Source organism: Scleropages formosus, chromosome 16 (assembly GCF_900964775.1).
Source record: "Scleropages formosus chromosome 16, fSclFor1.1, whole genome shotgun sequence".
In the NCBI taxonomy this organism is placed as follows: domain Eukaryota; kingdom Metazoa; phylum Chordata; class Actinopteri; order Osteoglossiformes; family Osteoglossidae; genus Scleropages; species Scleropages formosus.
The window spans coordinates 1,832,462-1,852,807 of NC_041821.1; the positions used below are offsets into that span (position 1 = coordinate 1,832,462).

The window sequence follows — 20,346 nt, forward strand, 5'->3', positions numbered from 1 at the left end:
TGTTGTTTTATTTGGTTCCGGTATGAGCTCTGTGGGACGGTCCTGTTCCTCACCCACAGGTTTCATTAACCCCGCAGGTCAGCTCCGCGTATTGACGGCTAACACAAGTAGGACAGGTAAGACACAGGTAGGACAGGTGAAACGAACCCTGAGACAGACAGACACCCATATGAGCAGTGAGACAAAGAGCCATACAGGCTTCGTTTGGTCGACGCCACTGACTTAAAACATCCTCATGAAAGATGGGACAATAAATTAAATGCAACTATTCAAAAATGTATTGTGAGAAATGACGGCTATTTACAAAATAATAAATATTGCACTTAGTGTGAGGATTAGCGACATGATGAATGCTCAAGTGGCTCTTTGAATCACACTGGTTATGCACCAGGTGACAGCTATTTGCAAGCTTTCCCGATATATAAAGCAGGGCCTTAACCGTCACTGCATAATTCCGTCATTTGTGCTGACAGGAATGCAAATGGGACGAGGTTCATCTGCATAAAGCGCCGCAGAGCCATTGGAAACGAACCAGTAACATAAACTTGACACTAAATCACATTTTGTCACTGAATTGATCCAGATGTCAACTTTCACGGGTGGAATAATGCATCATTTAGCAATAATTTTCCCACCGCTCTTTGTGCTTGGAATGTGGAACTTTGCTTTAAAGAGTTGGAGAACTCGGTAATGATGTGTACGTCGGTCTCCATGGAGACGTACACACGTACAGGGCGAACGTGTGGATCGATGGCCTGAGCGGCAAGTTCATTATCGGTGGATGGGCGATGCCGTTGACTCGCTGTGCCCTCGCTGTGCCGACGTGTCCTCGCCTGGACCGGCCGCCCGGCGCCGTAACGAGTCATGAAATTGCCAGCGGCTTCGCCTGTTATTGACCCGTGAAGCTTCTCGGACATGGAAATGCGCAGCATCTGATGAGGTTTGTGACACCGCGCCGATGGAGGTAAACGGTGAGGTCAGGCGGTGCATGAAATGACAGCAAAGCTCGAGCGGCACATCTCTTACTTGAGGTCCTGGAAGGGCTCAGCCCGGACGTGCGGCGTCTCCACCGAATGCTCGAAGACGGCCCCTTCCGTGCCTGCAAAGACGGAGAGGAGCGTCACCGTTGGGCCACCGCAGCGCCGAAGTCAAGCACAAGAGCTTTGGAAGGAGGCCGAAAGCAGAGGGACGTTTGGTCGCTGCAAAAGTGGCTAGAGAAACAGTCCTGAGAGCAGAAAGATGTCCACTGCACATTCCCATCATCATCATCATCATCATCATCATCATCAGTGCAGGAAATGCTGCGTTTTACCCATGAGCAACAAAACCTTTTCATTACACTGACACTGGGAGCCAGAGGCAGTAGTAGCTGGCGAAGTATTAAATATATATAATTGTATATATTATTGATACTATTTGTACTTTTGCCTTTGAATTAGAAGCTTTGGTCGTCCACATCAGTCCTCCGACTGCTCAAACACTCCAGCGTCTTTGGTTTCTCTACAAAAGAGCTCTGCTCCCTTTCTGCTCCCTTTATACCAACAGATGAATAAAACACTTTATTTTCGAGTAACAGCTGCACTACGGTACTTAGTATAATAATAAAATTTAAGTTTCAAAAAATCCAAAAGTACAGGGTCTGAGACGCTGTCCACTCCACGGCATCTTCCTGCGAAGTACGAAAAAGAGAATAAATCAAGTCTCTTCATTAAAAATACGCTAAAACCGTGGGTTTGTGGGTATGACCAGCCATAATGTTGTAATTGAGTATTATACTGATGGCTCAGCAGGCGTCCTTACTTTTGGGCAGTGCCACGGCTGTGGGCTCGAATCGATAAAGTTTTTAATCATCCACATATGTATATATATGTCTATGTGTGATTATGTACGTGCGTATATATGTACGTAGAGGTCTAAGTATTTACGCGTGTATATGAATGTATGTCTGTATCTAAGTATTTCTCCGTCTACCCATGTCTTTGTGTATCCTTATCAACCCTCATCATGAACAATCTCAGCTTCGAGAGACCGGGAGCGACCTTGATTGACCCCGGCTATTAATGATCTTGACCGTGAGTAACTGACTGTGGGTGACCGTGAAAATGAGGGACCATCACTGACCGCCAAAGACCTTGGCTGTGGCTGTGTGTGACCTTGACAGCGAGCGACCGTGGCTGCACCTGGGTAATCCCGAGTGCCTTGAGGTGAAGTGGAGTCCCATCTCTTGTTTATATCATCTCATGCCCCGTGTTTTCATTTCCCCGGAACACTCCAGTTCACCTCAAAGCTCGTCTGATGAGCAGCTTCCGAAAAGGGATCGAGTGATGATGCGCTAAGTGTTAAGTGTCACACTAAGCGCCCCAAAATATGTGCACTTCTTGAATTCAAGAGAACCTGACTCATGACTCACTTACAGCCAATGGCGCGGAACCGCGGCGGCACTCAGACGGCTCATTTGAATCTGAGTGCAAAATAAAGAGACGGAGAGAATTCCGGAAGGTGTGCGCTGCCCGTGCCAGACGTGTCCCTCACCTGTCACCCTCAGCTTCTCCGCCCCAATGCTGACTTCCTGCTCGTCTGCGGAGAAAAGCACCTGCTGGCCGTCGCTGCTCCGCACCTCGAACCGCTGACACTGTGCCTCAACCATCTCGGAACCTGCAGGGAACCGGCAGGGAGGATTGAAATCTCCTGATTGCCAGCTAGTTTTTACCACGGTACTGTGGTCGCACACTATGTGGACACTGAGCGAATACGAGGATCAGTGCATCAACGGCTGTTTTCGTAATCATTTACCTGTTCACTTCAACCGCCAAGGAGCGATGCCTTAACCACCTTTGAGCAGCCAGAGCCTCCAAAAAAACGCAACTTATCAATTGGCATTTTCCCATCGCATTCTGTCTTGACACAGCTGTCACTTTTGCCCGATATCATTTATGGAACAAAGGAGTCGCTGCATTCTTCCTCTCTACCCAAACGTGACTTCAGTTTCGACTTATGCAAAACGTGGGGAGCCGTCTCACAAGCTTCCGTTGATAAATGCACATGTCATCGTACCACGGAGGTGGTCTAACAAGCAGTCTGTTGTCCAGAAGGCTGACAGCAGGGATGTAAACACACACTCCTTACTGTTCCTACGCAGCTCGCTTGATTTTCATTTTCTTGAACTTGGAAGAACCCGCTAATAAGGGAATAAACGCATCACAAATGATATAAATAAACTCAGATCAGGAGATTAAAGGCTTTTGCGGAAATACTTTCAGAAAAAAATAAATATGCAAATCCTCTGCGTAATAAAGCAGCTTCATTCATGCAAATAAGTACAGTGCTTAAGAAGAATTTACACAGAAACCGTGGGCTTCGCGTGAAACGGACGCCTCGGCAACGCAGGCCACGCAGCCACAGCGGGAGGAAGGGAGAAAGTGCCTCGACTGGTTGTTAGATGTTTGCAGCCCAGTGCATTATGGGAAAAGGGCCCGAGCAGCACGTGGGCGCGACTCAAAGGAAGGCGGGAAGGGAGCCGTTCGCAGCGAATCCGACGGCCGACGCACGTACGGCCTTTGGCTACGCAGCCGTGCTCTTTCATCTCCTTTCGTTCCCGTGTCCCACCCGCGGAGAGCGGCGCGCCGATGCCACACACCTCGCTAATTAGAATGCTAAAAGGATGCGGAGGAGAAAACAAAAGCAATTTGAGATCACGTGAATTTATAGTCGACGTGCTCGCCCACGCATTACAACGGGCGCTTTGTTTGCGCGACGTCGCGGCTGTGGAACGCCTGCTCATAACAGAGCACCTGGGTCCTGGGATGCCGGTGATTCTCTTAGCGTCGCTGGCCCGGCGCACGGAACCTGCAGCCGCCGAGCGACTGGGAACGCTTCAAGATCGAGTGCAGCGGTTGTGCCCTTGTGCCCTACGTAATTTTACATAGAGGAAATAAAAATCAGCCAAGCAGGGCGCAAAGGCCTATTTAAAGCAGATTAGTAACAATAAGGACAACAATAAAAACATTAAACTGTTACATTTATTCTAATGAACAAGCGACCGACCCACTAACCAGCTCACAAAGTGCTGTAGGCGTCACCCTGCGGGTGAAGACCCCCTCCATCCCGACAGACCTTTCCGACACGGCTACAAGGCGAGGGCTCGTCGCACTCGGACGGCTGCGCTCGCATCTGGAAGAGCGGGGACTCCTCCAGCGATGAAGAGCGCAGCCGGGGGGGTGGAGCTGAAAACATCCCGGCTCCCTGGTTTTCAGGGGTCTGCTGGAAGCTGCTCTTGTTACAACTTTACATTTAAGCTCCATATGGGAAGAGACAGCCTTGACCCACCTTCTGAGGGTAATTCGATCCCGAAATAGTCATTATGAGGTGAATTCTCCTAAATCAAACATGTAATTAGCGCTGGTCTCAATGTGCTTTCCTGAGCCCCAAGAGTGATGCCAGTTTATACTAAAATATCACTGAATCCTATTGAAACTGATACTGTTACTTCAGTAGTTACTTCGCTTTCCCTTCGGTAAATATTCTGTACCGCGGTATGTCTGTCAGCGCTCGTTCAGCTCTGTCGTACCTGTAACCTGCTGTAAACTTAAACTCTCCCAAACAAAACATACATAGACACGATACTCAGGGTTTCTGTGTTAACGGAACCTGTCGTGCAAAAGAAAGTGTAAAAACAGAAGAAATCAATGAAATCATGGTAAATGGGCTCCTGGCAAACTAGCAAACCAGGGCTGACGGAGGCCGAGAACCTAATGAGGCACGAGCCAAACAACAAGTTAGACGAAGATCGGTTGGTGGTTCTGCTCAGGTGTCCGGAGGCGCGAAAAATCCAATTTCGATCCTCGGAAGTGCAAAGAAATGCCTTGGAAGCTGAAGGAGGGCTGCGAACCCAAACCCCTCCCAAAGACCAATTGTCATGGCAATTTAATTTAATTTAATTTAATTCCTCCGTAAGAATTCATTAAGACTCTATTGCATCCGTGTCTCTTTAGAAGGCTGGAGGCGTCGAACCCACGGCGCAGTTCGGGCCGGTTTAGAGTCAGCGAGGCGCCCTGGACAGCAGTGGCTGCTCAGCGGCCCTCAACGTCTGGTATTTTGGCCTGCAGCAGGTGCCGACTTTACACTATTATACATCAAATTCCATCGATTTCACACGTTCGGATTGGCGGACTGAAAGGGTACCGCTGCAGCCGCGGAACAGCAGACAGCGGCCCGTCTCCCGGCGATGCGAGACTCTTGCCCTTTGGAGCAGAAGCATCACTATTCATTGTGGGCCAAATATGACAGCGCATCAAGCTGAGCTGTCCGTCCCATTCGTCCAAATTGGGAACGTGCTCCGTACCGTCTTTGAGCTCACGAGCATCTGCTCTCCGAGGTTAACGCCTCGTCACAAATACCTTGAAACAAAAGTGTCTGGGGCACTCGGGCTCCTCGCAGTGACGTGAATATATTTGAATCGGAAAGTCACTTGCGTCCTTCTCCCGGGACGACAAGGACGGACTCACTTTGGCTGGCCACAGAACTTTGGAACTTCTCTCCAAAATGTCATTTAAAACTAATTATCAAAGCAGCTGAGTAGTAAGATGAATGAACACATGAGAACGAATTACCTGCTTCGCCATTAATTGATTTTTTTTTCCCTTCACCAGCAAAGAATTGATAGGGATTCAAGTTCATTTTAAAGTCACCAGAAGTCACTTCTTGCAAAGCTTCTCATCTTAAGGTTGACTTGATGTTTTGGGGTTGGTCCAATAAGAGCGCTCATCCTGACACCCATCGGTCGGTTGTCGGGTCCAGCTCGGGCCGTCGCTATCGGGACGTTTGGCCGAATGCGTTCGCCGGAGGAGGCACGAGCTCCAGCAAGGCGAAGGGCTCGGGTAAGCGGAAAAGGTAAGGCACGAGAACGTTAGCGCTGCCGCCGCTTTTATTCCGTTGTAAAATGTAACAATAAAAAGGGAATCGTCTCAGACTCAGCGCCCGAGCGATTTTATTTTAAGGTTCCTACTAAGCCTGTTTATGCTGCTTTCCCGTTTCTTGGGCTCTTTACCCGAGTTCAGGCATCACAACACAGAAGGCCAAATTGCTTTTAAAACGTGCTTCCGAGTGCCGTTCCGCACCTTCTTGCGTCTTGTGAAAATGAGTTTCCCCATCAAGTAAATAATTAACGCTTTCTGGGGTTCACAAGGAAACATCTTGGAGAAGAAAGATTCCAGCCGGGAAAGTTATGAAGTGCTTCATCCCAGAGTCACTGAGTGAACAGGAGGCAGCGGGAGAACCAAGCGATCCTATAACCCACATTGATCAGCGACACGGTCCTTCCGTAGGAGGAGCTTCCAACCTGCGAATGTTGAGGATCTTAAAAAATAAAAAAACTGTGTCAATATAGTCTGTCCAGGAAACACAACTGATGGCGCAGAAGCGCAAGAGAAAACGTAAAGAAAAAAACTCGACCCTTGATTTACCGTAACGACCTGTTGGGCATCCTGCGTTTGCACTGCAATTCCCTGTCGGGTGCGACGCCGTGATGGTGAATTTCGTGGCGATGATGTGTTTGCTGTGCCCCGACATCACCGAAGAAATGGTTTAATTGCCCGTATAACGTTACAGTTAATGCAGCGCCGTCTGGGTGCGCGATCCATGGTGCGCGATCCATTCTGGAGCCATCGGTCGGAGACACGTCGCACACCGCAACGCGCACAAGTGAAAATTGAGCCGTTTGCATAGTCTTTCAACGCAGGAACCGGAAGACGCAACGCAAATAAAGGAGAACGCTCAGGGAAGAGCGTGTGCATTTGTCTCTGTCACACACGCACGCACACACAGACAATTTAGCGACCCCAGGTACGCTGGCAAATCGCGATCGCCCGCGGAACAGACATGTTTTTCAGAAACACAAAATGAGTTTTATGAAGAGCGACTATCTGCCCTGTAAAGAAGTCACGGGCCGCAAACCCAAAACCCGCGTCTCGCCGACATTCTTTGACACAACAAACGCTGGCGAAGGCAAAGTGCCGCATGCAGATTTGAAACCACTGGCCCAGAAAGCAACAAATATTTGTCATCAGCGCTGGGGCTTCGTGTAGCAGCACTCCTACAGATTCTGCGTGTGTGTGTGTGTGTGTGTGTGTGTGTGTGTGTGTGTGTGTGTGCGTGTGCGTAATGGAATTCTGCGACTGGCCTGATTACACTGAGCTGATGTGACAAATAATTATGAAAGATTAAAAAATGCTAAACAGGTTATCAGAGCGCTGGGTCCCACTTCAACATGAATGTTATTGCTGCGGGCGAGTTCGGGGGCGAGATGGGCCGCGTCTCATCGCTGTGTGCGGCGGTAAGGCGAGGGAGCGTCGCCAGGACGCGCGGCCAGGAGGACGGGACGCCCCGACCTCCCCCCCCCAAGACAGCTGCCGGGGTCCATTTATCAGTCCGTCAAAGAGCACCTTTCAGAGAGGTGAGCAGCTTCCACCTCGCCGGGATTCTCAGGATGTTTGCGCCCAAGAACCAGGAGGGGCCCTGGCGTTGTACCGCCGCTGCTTCGGCGCAGCCTCTTACTCTCTCTTAGTAAATGTGTGTGTGTAAATAACACACCGAGCACCAGGAGGGGAGGACTCTGGAGCTGCTGGGCGACACCCGGCTACATCCGCACTCCTCTCCCCCCAGGTGACCCCCCCCGCATCGCCTCTGGGCTGCTGCTCATTTCCGCAAGGGGTGGACTGGGGTTAACCAGATCGGCGCCCCCTGCGGGTGGAACGGTGACCCGGAATCACGAAGCCGTTTGGCTGAGCTGCGTCTGCTCGGGGTATGAACCTTGATCAAGGGCCCCGCAGCTGGAGGTGGGATTTGAACCCTGCTCCTCTGAGTGGAGCGTAGCAGCTCTGACTACATTTCCACCCGCTGCTCTCCAATATTGGCAACGAGTGACAGTGGTGGGGTTACCGGGGTTGGATAAGAACAACCCGAAACATCGAAAGAGCCGCAGCCTCCAGCGACCCAGTGAGAAGAGCATCGTGGTACATCAAAGATGCTAGTAAAAACACCACAGCACCATCACATCACCGTCACACACGTAGACCGAGAGACAAAGAGAGAGAGAGAGAGCCTGAGCCACACTGAGTTTAGAGGCCCTGCCGAGCCCCATCGGCCGTTCCTTCCTCGTCCCCGAGCGCGTCCTCCCCGTCGTCCCGCCGTCCCAGCACTCGCAGCGAGGCTGCAGTCAAGAGTAAAATGAGCCCGACTGTAAAGAGGAAATGCGATCGCTATGACAACAGCCGGCGCGTTCGGTGCGTTGCTGAAAGAGGCACGGTAATAAAGTCCATCACTTCGGTACACAACTTGTTTACCGCGGTTCCGCTAAGGGATACATCTCTTTTACCGACTGCCACATGCTTTGAGGAGCAGGCCTCTCGCTTCCTAGCACCCACCGCCTCCCAGCAGGCACCGTGCCACCGACTCACCTACGGTCATGCGGCCCGTGATGTGCCCGAGGTCGTTCCTGGCGTTCACGGTCACGTTCCGGTCCGACTGCAGGATCAGCGGGCTGTCCTGGGGAAAGTTGGAGGTGGTGAAGAGGTGGTGAAGAGGTGGTGGGGGGTCCGGGGTGGGAGAGGAGAGACATGGTGGGGGAGGGGCCAGAAACAGGAAAACTCATTAAATCCAGCATCTGTTCCGCTCCGCTGGGACACGTCACCTGGAGCGCATGGAGCAGGAACCGCAGGCGTTCTCCCACCCTCCTCTTTCTTAAGGCGGAGGAGGGTAGTGGGGGGGCCAGGAGAGAGAGTGGGGCACCGCCCACCTGCACCACCACAGACACACACCTGTACCACAGACACACACCTGGCAGTGCATTTTCGTTATCATTATTATTATTATTATTATTATTATTATTATCACTCTTCCATCCCTGCTCATGTCCCTCCTGCACTAAACTATGTCGTTAGTGACAGATTTCAGGTCATCACTTCCGGTGACACCTTTTCTCACTACGGTAAAATTAGTGGCAATACCCAGTGTTTTGCAAGGTGTCAAAGTTGGACTGCCTTTTGGGAAAGCGTGGCCTCGTAAGGACACGTCTCCCGTGTGCGAATATTGAATCTCCGCATGGCGATCAGAGGAGCGATCGATCATTATGATTAATACACTGAGGCCACAGGACCGCAGCACACGTTTGCGTGACGGCGGCGAAGTTCCGCTCATCAGACGACACACCCTGGATCTCTGAGCCCCGCGACACTTTGTTCTCCAGCTAAAAAAGTTACTTATTATTATTATTATTAACTATCATCCGCCACAATTTTCTCCACGGCGACTAGCGGACTGAGGTTTGTTCACTACAATTGCAGTGTGTTGCCCATTTGTACAGGGTACTTTTTACTGCGTCAGTTCAGAGCGAGTACCTTGATCACGGGTACTACATCAAGAGAGGGGATTTGAACCCATGTCCGTCAGCTGCAAGGTGACAGAATGAACACTACGCCACCTGGCGCCCACAAGTTCAGAAAGTAAAAGCATCAGGTACATCACCCTGGACAAAGGATAATAATAAAAATACTGAGTGGGAAAAAGAAATCCAGGCTGAGAGACAGAGGGATTGCAGTGGCAGCGTGGCTTCGCACCGGCATCACGGGTCCTGCCTGGGCCGTCATTCCGCACGCTCGACAACGCACGCGCACGCGGTGAACCCGGCAACCCTCCGCACTACCCGGCATCCTGCCGACAGCTTCGCGACCTCCCGCCCGGTGCGTTTATCGCTCTCCCATGATGAGCGCCTTTAACCGTGTGTCGGGTTGCGTGCGGCGCGACCGCGGCTCTAAGCCGCTCGATGTCCCAGTTGTCAGAGATATGAAAAGCCCCCGTTAGAGCTGAGCCGCCTGACAGCTTCCCGTGTGGGACAACAGGGGGCGCCGCACCGGAGCGCTCAGTCACAACAAGTTCACCGTTCAGTCGCACGGAACAGAGTGAAGGTGAACGAAGGTGTGTGTGTGTGTGTGTGTGTGTGTGTGAATGAGTGAGTGAGTGAGTGAGTGAGTGAGTGAGTGAGAGACAGAAAGAGAGAAGTAGATACAGTAAGTCACGGTCAGTCGGTGAGTCCACGGGTGAGCACACAGGTGAACAGAAGACACAAGTCAACAGAAAACACGTCGACGTCGCTGGGATCAGCGGGGGTCACTGGATTCAGGTGCGCCACGGAGAGGTGTGTGTGTCTCCTGTGATGTTACTGAGACGGACACCGAGCCTCACGTCCAGAGATGCTGAGACAAATGATGGACACGCACAGCGGAGTGGGTGTGGAACATGTTCATCCCCAGCCCGACTGCTCCGAGAGAGAGAGAGAAAGAGAAATCCAAGGCTGGACTCCCGGCTCAAAGTTTGGCGGCGACACGCTGGGGCCGAGCTTTCTGATGACATTTGGCGCTGAGGGGGTGAAGACTTTTCGGGGGCGCATTCCTCAGCGTTGCGTAACTTATTGCAACGCTTTCTTTCATTAAAAAAGGTGATTACGGCCCGTCAAAAAGACACGTTTTGTTAACCGTGCAAAACACCCCAGAGTTGTCCATTTCCGGCGCCGGAGCGCACGACCCCATCCCTTCTTTTCCCCCCGAACGCAGAAGCCGTGGCTCCGGAAACATCCGCTGACCTCATTTCCCTCCAATTTCTCAAGCCGACTGCAGCTTTGTTCTGTAAATTAAAGCCAACGTTTAAAAACGCTGCTAATCATCCAGAACCGAGTCATTTACTTACAGTACACATGAGCACCTGCCATCCATTATCTGGCTTTTTACACCTTTTTCTTCCCTTTTTTACAGTGTTTATGAAACGGAGCAAAAACGTTCATAAATCACTGCTGCTTTCTGCTAATTTTAGCTCTGCTGATTCCTCCCGTGACATTTTAAACATGCACCGCGTGCGCTTTGCCAGCGCCGGAAACTTCCTGATTGGTCCCCCGTCCTCCCGCTAATTACGGGCCGTTACGCCGCGGCGGCCGCTTTCCGCTCGAACCCGCGTCCCCGCGGCCTGCGGAGCGTGCCTTCGCGCGACCATAAATTTGCAGAGCCGAGCACTTTGGGAACCTGGAGACTAATTGTTTTTGGCAAATAAAGCGAGGAGCTTAATTAACGGTCGAGCGGAGGCCTTGCGCAGCGCTGCACGCGGCGCCATTAACACGCTGCTCCGCACACTTCCCACACACCTTCTCTGGCCTTTGTGTGGACAAAACGCACCTGAGCAGCAAATGAAACATCGATACTCATTTTTACCGCGATTTATTCTCCGTCAGTCCCAGAATGAAGAGAGTTGCTCGCCCCCACAGCGCCGCTACACACGCATGGCGACGCGACGGCGTCGGGAAGAAAAGCGGTCGCGGTCATGGGAGCAGACTGAGTCCACGGTCTCCCGAGCCCCGGCGAAAACCCACCGTAGATGTTTCCAGCATTGGCCTCTGCGCCACAAACGGCAGGTGACCGACAAGAACGCCACCTGGAGGAGCGTCCCGCCGCTCGCCGCAGCTCCCCACCCTGCAGGCCACCGAGAACGACGGAGTAAAGCATGCAACTGAGACGAGCGAACGTTCGGATGAGAAAAGGGGGAAACGGCGCAGTCGCCGGCATCTGCGGTTCAAGTGACACTTCATAAACACCGCATGTCGAACCCTGAGTGATTCAGCTGTGATCAAATACAGGAACGTGTTCCAGGTACTGAGGATGACTCTCGGCCCACGTCGTCATCATCATCATTTTCATCCGAGGTGCCCGTTGCCGTCCAGATCCACTCCCAAAAAGACACTGAGATTCCCCTGTTGACGCTCAGCTACAAACTGACAGAATGTGGTTAAGGACCTGTGCTGGGAACACAGTGTCCGTCGTAAGGTAAATGTTACCTGTTACACTGGTTCACAGACAGCTCTGCTGTTGTTCCCATTTTTATTCCCCTGCAATACAAATCTGTGTAAATGATGGTACCGCCGGTGCAGAACTCTGTGAATCTTGTCCGCTCTTGTCCTTTGTACTCCGTTACTTCAGTGTTCTTTAAATGTGTCTGATGGAGTATCAAGGTCACGAAAACTTACTGGACCAACGAAGCCTTATTTTCCCTTTTCAACTGGACACTTTGCGTTGTAGCTTTGAGCAAAATTGCTTCCCATCGCACCCACCACCTCGGCTCGTATTGGGTCACTATTCCGCCCGAGTCCCCAGAAGACCCGGTGGCACTGCGTTCGTCTGTGAAAGGCCCCCTGCCTCGGTGCTGCATGGCGACCGTTGCGACATTACACCTGTTTACTCCGCGTTATAAGGGTGACGCATCGAAACGAGGAGCCGATGAAAGTCGCCTCCCCGACAGATTACTGACGAAAGGGCCACTCCACGGCAGCTTGTTCCCTCCTTGGACTGTCAGCCCAAAACCTCCACAGCTCTTCTCCAGGTATCATACACTCAGTAAGAGCGGTTCATGCTCTTTAGCACAACACAGGCAACGAAGGATACCGTACAGGTGGTTTTGCCCGTTTACCGGACCCGCCGCGAGACGGTCACCGAGCACCACCGGGGGAATCCAGAGAATCGGCACCAAAACGAAAGTAAACTCGTGGCCCGTTAATGTGTCTTTGATACCCAGTTTTACACTCTTTCACTACAATTCCACTCCGATCATTAACACCAGTAGGAGTCGATCGGGCCGAATTCTCCCGCTCCCGGTTTGCCGCGCCGCGCAGCACCCGGTCCGGGCGCTCCACATTCGGTCCGCCGCCAGAAACTGAGACTCGTGAAAACCGCACCCAGTGGCTGCGCGAGAGCAGCTGGGAGCCGCAGTGCATTGTGGGAACGGTGTACCCACGCTCTCACTTTTCTTCTAACAGTAAATTTCCTTTATGAAACCGTTACTTTGTCCCATTTATTTTATCTGCACTACTACACACTTCATGGCAAAGAAATTTCCTCTAATAGTTTCTCGTTATCTGTGCACCCGGCGAACCTTGAACAACAGCATTTATTCGATAACATCTTTACAAATTCCTGCATTTATTCATCATTTAGAGCGCAAGAAAAAAGAAATTAAACATGAAACGAAAATATAAATCGTTCTTCTGTCTGTTATGAATACAGATTTAAAAAAAAAAAACTGTTAGAACAGAGACAAGCCCAAATGTTCGCTACGAAAACCGCATGAAATTCAAAGGAGATTCACAGACAGAATCAAATAAAGAAATGGAAAAAACACGAAGAGCTGAATGTATGACGTTCTTCTTGTTCATTCTGTTTTAATGTGTCACAGCACTTCTTCCTTATAACATCGGTCAACACGTAGGGTGATTTTGGGGTGAATTTTCGGATGGGCTTCGGACTAATTGGACTTCCTTCCCAAAATAACAGAGTAACTTATTTCATTACCTTCTTCTTCCATAATCACCCTGCTTCGAGGAGCACTCAGGACCAGACAAGGAGCATCAGTGTCCCTGGACCAGAGCTAAAGGTGCCCCGTGGAGGATTTCATCGGCACCGACCCGTCCACGCAAGTTGTCGGACGTGGAAAACTTGCCTTTTTCAGGGGTTCGGACCCTGCGACAGCCCGGCTGTGGGATTGCGGCTCAAACCAACACGTCCCACGGGAATGTCACCGAAAAGAGGAGGGGGAAGAAATGGGGCTGCGGTCAAGTGTCGCAATTCTACACGCAGCACACACAGTTCTTTCAATACCATGGTGATAAATCAGTCATAAGGAACGCCCTCGTGAGCAGTGGGGGAGCTGCACTCTCCTCACAAACACAACTTGCACTGTCATTCTGGCAGCATGGTGGTTAGAGCTGCTGCCTTTGCACCCAAAAGTTGTTGGGTTTGAATCCCACCTCCAGCTGCAGTACCCTTGAGCAACGTACTTACCATAAATCACTCCAGCAAAATTACCCAGCTGTATTAATGGGTAAATAACTATAAGGCGCTTCGAAGAAAAGCGAAAAAAAAAAAACGTGAAGGCCTAAAGCAAAGTGACCTTCGGTGCACATTGAAACACCGTACCGACCCTCTGTTTACGCGGTGATCTCAACTGCTGAAAGATACCCTACCAGCAGCAAACAACGGTGATTGATTGACCCCAATCAGGTAAAATAGGGGTCAGTCCCGTTTTGTCAATTTACGGGCCACCAGTCGAGCGTGGGGTCCTGGGGGGGTCTGGGGGGGGGGTCTGCATGTGCTCATATCGCGCAAAAGAAATGGAAGGAGTGAGAAAAAAGAGGAGCTGATGAAAAGGTTCGTGTTGTTTTCCAGAGCGCAGCGTGTGGCTGCTGAGCGGCGCTGGGGTTCGATTAGTCATTCGGTTTGATAGGGCCATTTGTAAAAGAACACGCGCGTGCGTGTGCGGGTGCGTGCGTGGGTGCCTGCGTGCGTGCGTGCATGCTTGCGTGTGTGTACATATAGATAGATAGATAGATAGATAGATAGATATGTGAAATAAAAAGTAATAAACGAATAAATGTGCAAGCCTTCGTATTCCTTTTGGCTCACAGGCCACTCGGTTCCAGAAACATCTCTCTTTTTAAAAAGGTTCGCCTGTAAATTTTTAACACGAAGCTCCTTATCTTGCTCTCTTCCCCAAGTTTATGTTTTTATTATGTATCGTATATTCCCCCGTGTGTTGCATAAACAGAGCCCCATTTCAAACTGAATTTTCCAGCTCCTTAATGGCGGGGGGGTGGCGTTCGCCTGTCGCATTTTCCTTCTTGCCCAGAGAAGCACTTTCGTTTCAATCACACGCTCTTCAAAGCGCAAACGCACTGCTCCATGCGTCCCTTGCCCTCCTACAACCCCCAGGGGGTCATTTCCCAGGACGTGCGGCAGGAGTGCGAAGCACGTCGGCTGTATGTCCGTCGAGGCCTACGCCCACCCCCTCGGGCCTATTTGGAGGCTGCCGATTTGCTCTCTCCATTTGGTGGGGGTTTAAGAAACACACACACTCACACACAAACACAAACAAACACACACACACACACACACACACACACACACACACACACACTATGTGACACCCGCAGAGGTGGCTCTGATGACTGAGCAGAGGACTGCCGACGCCGTAGGCTTGCCGGCTTCAAAGGGGAAACGGGAGCTCGGAGACGAGGGATTAACCAGGTGGGGGGGCCGCCGACGCAAATCGCCCCGGTTATTGCCACCAGGTGGCGCTAAGCCGGATGAGCGGCACGGCGATGAGGCCATCGCTCTCCCGGCGAATGGGGCTCAGGATTAACCGCTGTAACAGGTTTACGTGTGACGTGCCACAGGTAGGTAGGCGCTCACCGCGGTAACAACCAGCCTGGCGGCCCCGAAGTATCGTCCCGCGGAAGAGACCCCCGGCATTCCGCACTGGGCCCTTTGCGCTCATCAGGAAGGGAAAGGGTGGAATGGGTGGTGAATGTTACCGGGTAAGTTTCCTTTGAATTATTTATTATCTTGGTTTTAAGCCTTGGGGTACATTTTTTTTAGTGTGCTAAAGGTTCTGCCATGTGTTTTTGTTTTTTTTTTTCATATTAGTTGGTCTTATTGATCTTATTGTTTTATTTGATTTTATTTTTGGCATGGCAGTTTTTTAGGATTTATTTATTGAATAAAGATTTTAGTTACCGGAAATGATGAATGGAGATACTAGTTCGTGTCGATTTGGACAGCGTGTGGAGCCAGACACCTTTGAGTAGGCTGGCGATCCATTCTGATTCGTAAGAAAAAAAGAGTGGAAGACTAATGCGAAGTGGACTGACGTTGACAGCAGTGGACACACTGACACCAGTCTGGTCGTTAACAGACTGTTTTGGTTTGTTTGTGTTTTTGTCTGTTTTTGTTTGTCTCTTCCAAGTCCCTGCGTGTCCAGAGAGCCAAAGTCTGTCACAGTGTGACGGTGGCAGCGGACGGCACAGAGAGCCAGCCGGCACGCAGAGTGTGAGCAGCAAGAGAAACATTCTAGAGACTCTTTACTGCCACCTAGGGGCTCGGCGAGTAAAGACAGGTTGCGCAGGCTTTGCTGCCGGGAGAGATGTAAAAAACAGGTAAGTGTCGAATGTGGTATATTTCCCAGCGCCCCTCTCCTTCGCCGCCCAGAAGACAAACACAAACGCTGACATATTTTCCGGCAGATTCATGCCCCCCCCCCGCTCCATTTGCTAATGCGATTTGGCACGGCTAAATGCGCTGGAATCAGATGAGTGTACCGCTGCTCCGCCGCATCCGAGGCCCTCCTCCTTTGGAGCCTTAACGTTTCGTCGAGATCCTTCCGCTAGGATCTACGAGTTTAATTGCGGCGAGTTACGGCCCTCCTGGACTTGAACCCGTTTGAGAGGAGCGGCTCACAGGTGAACGCGGCTCCGTTTTCGTTTGACTCGTGTTCCCACAGTCGGTTGCTGAGGATGCGACGAAATCTCCGTGATACCATTTCTGCCGCCGAGACCCCAGGGCCACTCAGAACGTCGGTTCCGGTCCAACCCGAGCGCATGTGTGATGTTACACGCAGTCAGTGACGCGAGACCAGCTCCCTGTACACGTGTTCCGTACACAATCTCGGTGGAGGCACCACAAAATAAAATCCACTTCTCCAGAACGTCCCGGGCTCTTCTTCGAAGAGGCATGTTCCGGCAGTCGCGGCGGTTTGATGGCTGCGAGGGTTCGAAGGGCGTCTCAGAGGCACAAGGAGCCGGCAAATTAACACAAACCTTTATTCTCGACGCAGACGCCTCTGTTTTACCGTGTTTTAATCTTTCTCTTCTTGTCATCCTTGAATTTACCTGGTGGGCACTTGCTCATCTCCCACCCCTCCTTCCTCTGCCCAGATCCCCACCACGCACAGAAACTCAAAATAAACCACCATTCGGTCAGCCCCCCCACCCCTCCGGGAGAAAGTAACACCTGAGCAAGTGCCCAAGCAGCTATGAAATAAGTAAAGAGATTAGGGGAAAAACAGGTGAATCATGGGAGCAATGAGGTGAGCGCCTTGTGTGTGTGTGTGTGTGTGTGTGTGTGTGTGTGTGTCAGACCATAATGAACCTGTGATGTGGAACGGGAGCAGCCGGGGTGGCACATCACAGGAGGGGGCACGACCTCGGCAGGGCGCAAGAGCTTTAATGACCAGGGGATCGGTGGCAGCGGGGCGCCCCGGTGGAGGGAGGTGTGGGCGCTGGGGGGTAATTAGCAGCAGAGCACGAGGCTAACGAAGTCCCTCGAACCGCCAACAGTCGTGCCAAGAGCTCTCTGGCCTCAGTGGATGGAGAAAGCACAGGTCGGAGGCACGGCGGATAGGTGCGGCACGTAGGAAGACAGAGCACACACACACGAGTGCAGTACGCACAATGCAACACACACACACACAGAATGGAGTATAATGCATTACCATGACCATGTGGAACATCACACATACACACCAGCACCCACACCTGTTTACCATGCCGGTAACCATGCCACCCCAGCACATACATCTGGTTGCCACGACTCCCCTTTTTTGGCCCCTGTTTGACAGGGTGAAAGGACCAGAGCCTGGAACTGGGTTAAGGTTAGGTTGGGGTTGGGGTTGGGGTTGGGGTTGAGGTTGGGGTTGAGGTTGGGGTTAGGTTAGTGTTAGTGTCCCTCTGACATCTATTCCACCCTAAGAGTAGAAGAAGATGATGTCCTGGGTCAGTGTCCTCTTTTCCATTTGTCACATTAGCTTCTCCAAGACGGACAATATTAAAAGGAATACACTTCCTGTCTGCTGTTGCGGTTAAAGGAAAGATCTAGAAGGTCTGGGTTAGATGGGGAGGTGGTCCCTCCTGCAGTTTACTGCACTGTTCACCTTGGAAAGACCTGGCAGTGCCAGAAATTACACAAGACCCAGAATAGGTCAAAGGTCAGTAATAATAATCCCCAGAAGAGGCTGGAGGGCAGTAATAACACCAAGCAGAGGTCAACAATAGTAATAATACCCAACCGACCAATGTCAACAACCGCTTGTCCCAAGTGGGGTCGCGACAGCCGGAGCCTAACCCGGCAACACGGGGCGCAAGGCCGAGGGGGGAGGGGACACACCCCGGACGGGACGCCAGTCCATCACAAGGCACCCCAAGCAGGGCTCAAACCCCAGATCCTCCACACAGCGGGACCTGGCCAAACTCGCCACGCTGACGCACCCCCAATAATAATAATAATAATAATAAACTTCAGAGGCCAGAGTTCAGGAAAAAATAACAAAAAACAGGAGGCCGAAGGGCAGTAATAACAGAAGGGAGTGGATGTCAGAGGTCATTCTAACAACAAACAGGTGAAACTTCAGCGCAACGGTGGGGCTCACTTGTCGACCGGAGGAAGAGGCGGGGAGGGGAGTGAGGAGCGTTATGGCGAGGAGCATCGTGGCGATGAGCGTCATGGTGATGAGGAGAGCAGGGGAGTAATGTGACGATTTCAAAGAGAAGCAAACCTCCAATTGTTAAAGGTCACTCTGCTAAACGGTGACATTTCCCACGTTTTACAGGTGCTGAATATTTTAAGGAGAATCGGTCGGAACCGTTCCGCCGGGTGCGTTCGAGGCTGCAGGCGACGCGTCGGTTTCCGCACCCCTTGGGGGTCGGGGGGGTAGGGGCCTTTCTCCAGCTCTTCGGGCCCCGGTGCGAAACAGCTGGTTAAAGCGTCCCGTCTTGAGTTCCACGTGACCTTGTCCAGCACAGGCCGGCAAACACACAGAGGAGTCGCTTCTCTTTCATAGACCTTGGCGTACAGCTGAACACGCCGCTGCTCGAACGTCCCGACAGCAAACCGCTATGAATTATGAGAAATGATTTGTCATGGAGTGTGACTTGAGAGCGTGTGTCCCCACGAGACTGCGCGATCACACACACACACACACGGTCCCACAGGACCACAAAGGAATGCGGTAGTGCAGAAGCGGCCCTTCGCACTTACCTTCCTCGACTGTATCTCCTTCACGTAGAGCGGCAGCAGGAACTCGGAAACGCCCTCGAGCCGCACGCCCTGCTTGCTCACGCGCAGGTTGCCCATGCCGTCCTGCGGGGTGGGGGTCGGGGGGGAGAGGAGACAAGTGTTGGTACCGCAGACGGTCGTTCACTGTTAAGGTTAAAACTGTACCGAGGTGTCTTGCGCACACACACACACACACACACACACACACACACACACACAGTCGTTGTCTGTTAGCACTGTCAGTGACCGCACCCTTTTATGAGCGCGCAGTTTTTGGACCGTGTTCACTAATACTCACTTTAGGGCCTGTGATCATAAGACCGTTTTCAAAAACTCTCACATCTCAGTCCACGACCAGAACCGCCTCACGGACGTATGATGAATAAATATCGATAAGCAAACAAGTTGTGTGAAGACGCATGAGAGGATCGTAGATATTGATGTTATTGCAGGAACTTTTAAATGCAAAAGTTTTAATTAATTGTGAAATAAATACATACATCAGTGACTGGACCTCAAGTGCAGTGGGCAGCAGGCGTCCCGTACGAACGTTGGAGTGCGACAGTGAGACCCAAGGCCCGGTAAAGACGCGACCCCCCGTCCTTCCAATAGCGTTTGGGGGCGTCCAAACCGCTCCTGCGCAGAGGACCTCGGAAACAGGCTCATCGGGACCCCGGCCAAGGACCCTCCCCGGCGCTGCCCGCACCGCGGTCCCGCTGGTCGTCGTGAGCCGAGACGGACTCGGATGTCGAGATAAGGGTCCGTTTAGCATTCCTCCGAGGTGGGATTCCAGAAAGTTCCACCGGTGGGATTATCCAGAGCGCCGGGAGGAATCCGCAGAGGGGCAGCGTGTCATGACCCTCTTTTAGCAGCTCCACGCAGAACTGATATTGTTACACCGATTTACATTCCTGCATTGTTGGTCAAGGTACTTTCTTGCAACTGATGCAATAAAAATGACCCAGCTGTATAAAAGGGTAAATCAGCGTAAGCACCTTAAGAGTGTAAGTCACTGTAGAGAGTAATGTGAAACAAACAAATAAAAATGTAAATAAATAAATTCCTGTTATTTTTCTAACTGAGAGCAAACAGGAGAGAAGCTGTTAAGAGGAACCGCAAACACACGCAGACTGAGGTAAACGCGGTACCGGCTGACAGCGTTCTGCACAAGTGGTACCGGTGTCGTCGGACTTCCGGAAAGTACGGTGGGAGTTTTTCTAATTCCTCAGAGTCACGACGCAGACGAATGAGGAGGAAGTGAGACGCCTGAGTCCAACACACACATAGAACACACATCTTTGGGGACACAGATTTTTCAGGCTGATCGAACCCGGGGTCGCACTGCGGTCGTTCACGTGACCGAGACCAAGGAGATGTGGAGGGGCGGAGCCTGTGGCCCATCCTCCCGCCGCCTCATTTGGGATTCTGCTGCGGG

At 51.5% G+C, this 20,346-nt stretch overlaps 1 protein-coding gene across 1 annotated transcript in view; it reads right to left on the minus strand.

Moving 5' to 3' along the window:
• sgcz (sarcoglycan zeta) overlaps positions 1-20,346 on the minus strand; it is a 101,571-nt gene that overhangs the window by 11,072 nt on the left and 70,153 nt on the right. Inside the window, exons 3-6 of the mRNA XM_029258921.1 lie at positions 18,894-18,995; positions 8,454-8,541; positions 2,533-2,655; positions 1,027-1,099 (exon numbers count right to left, since the gene is read on the minus strand). Of these exons, the coding sequence (XP_029114754.1) occupies positions 1,027-1,099; positions 2,533-2,655; positions 8,454-8,541; positions 18,894-18,995 (386 nt within the window). The remainder of the gene's footprint in view (positions 1-1,026; positions 1,100-2,532; positions 2,656-8,453; positions 8,542-18,893; positions 18,996-20,346) is intronic.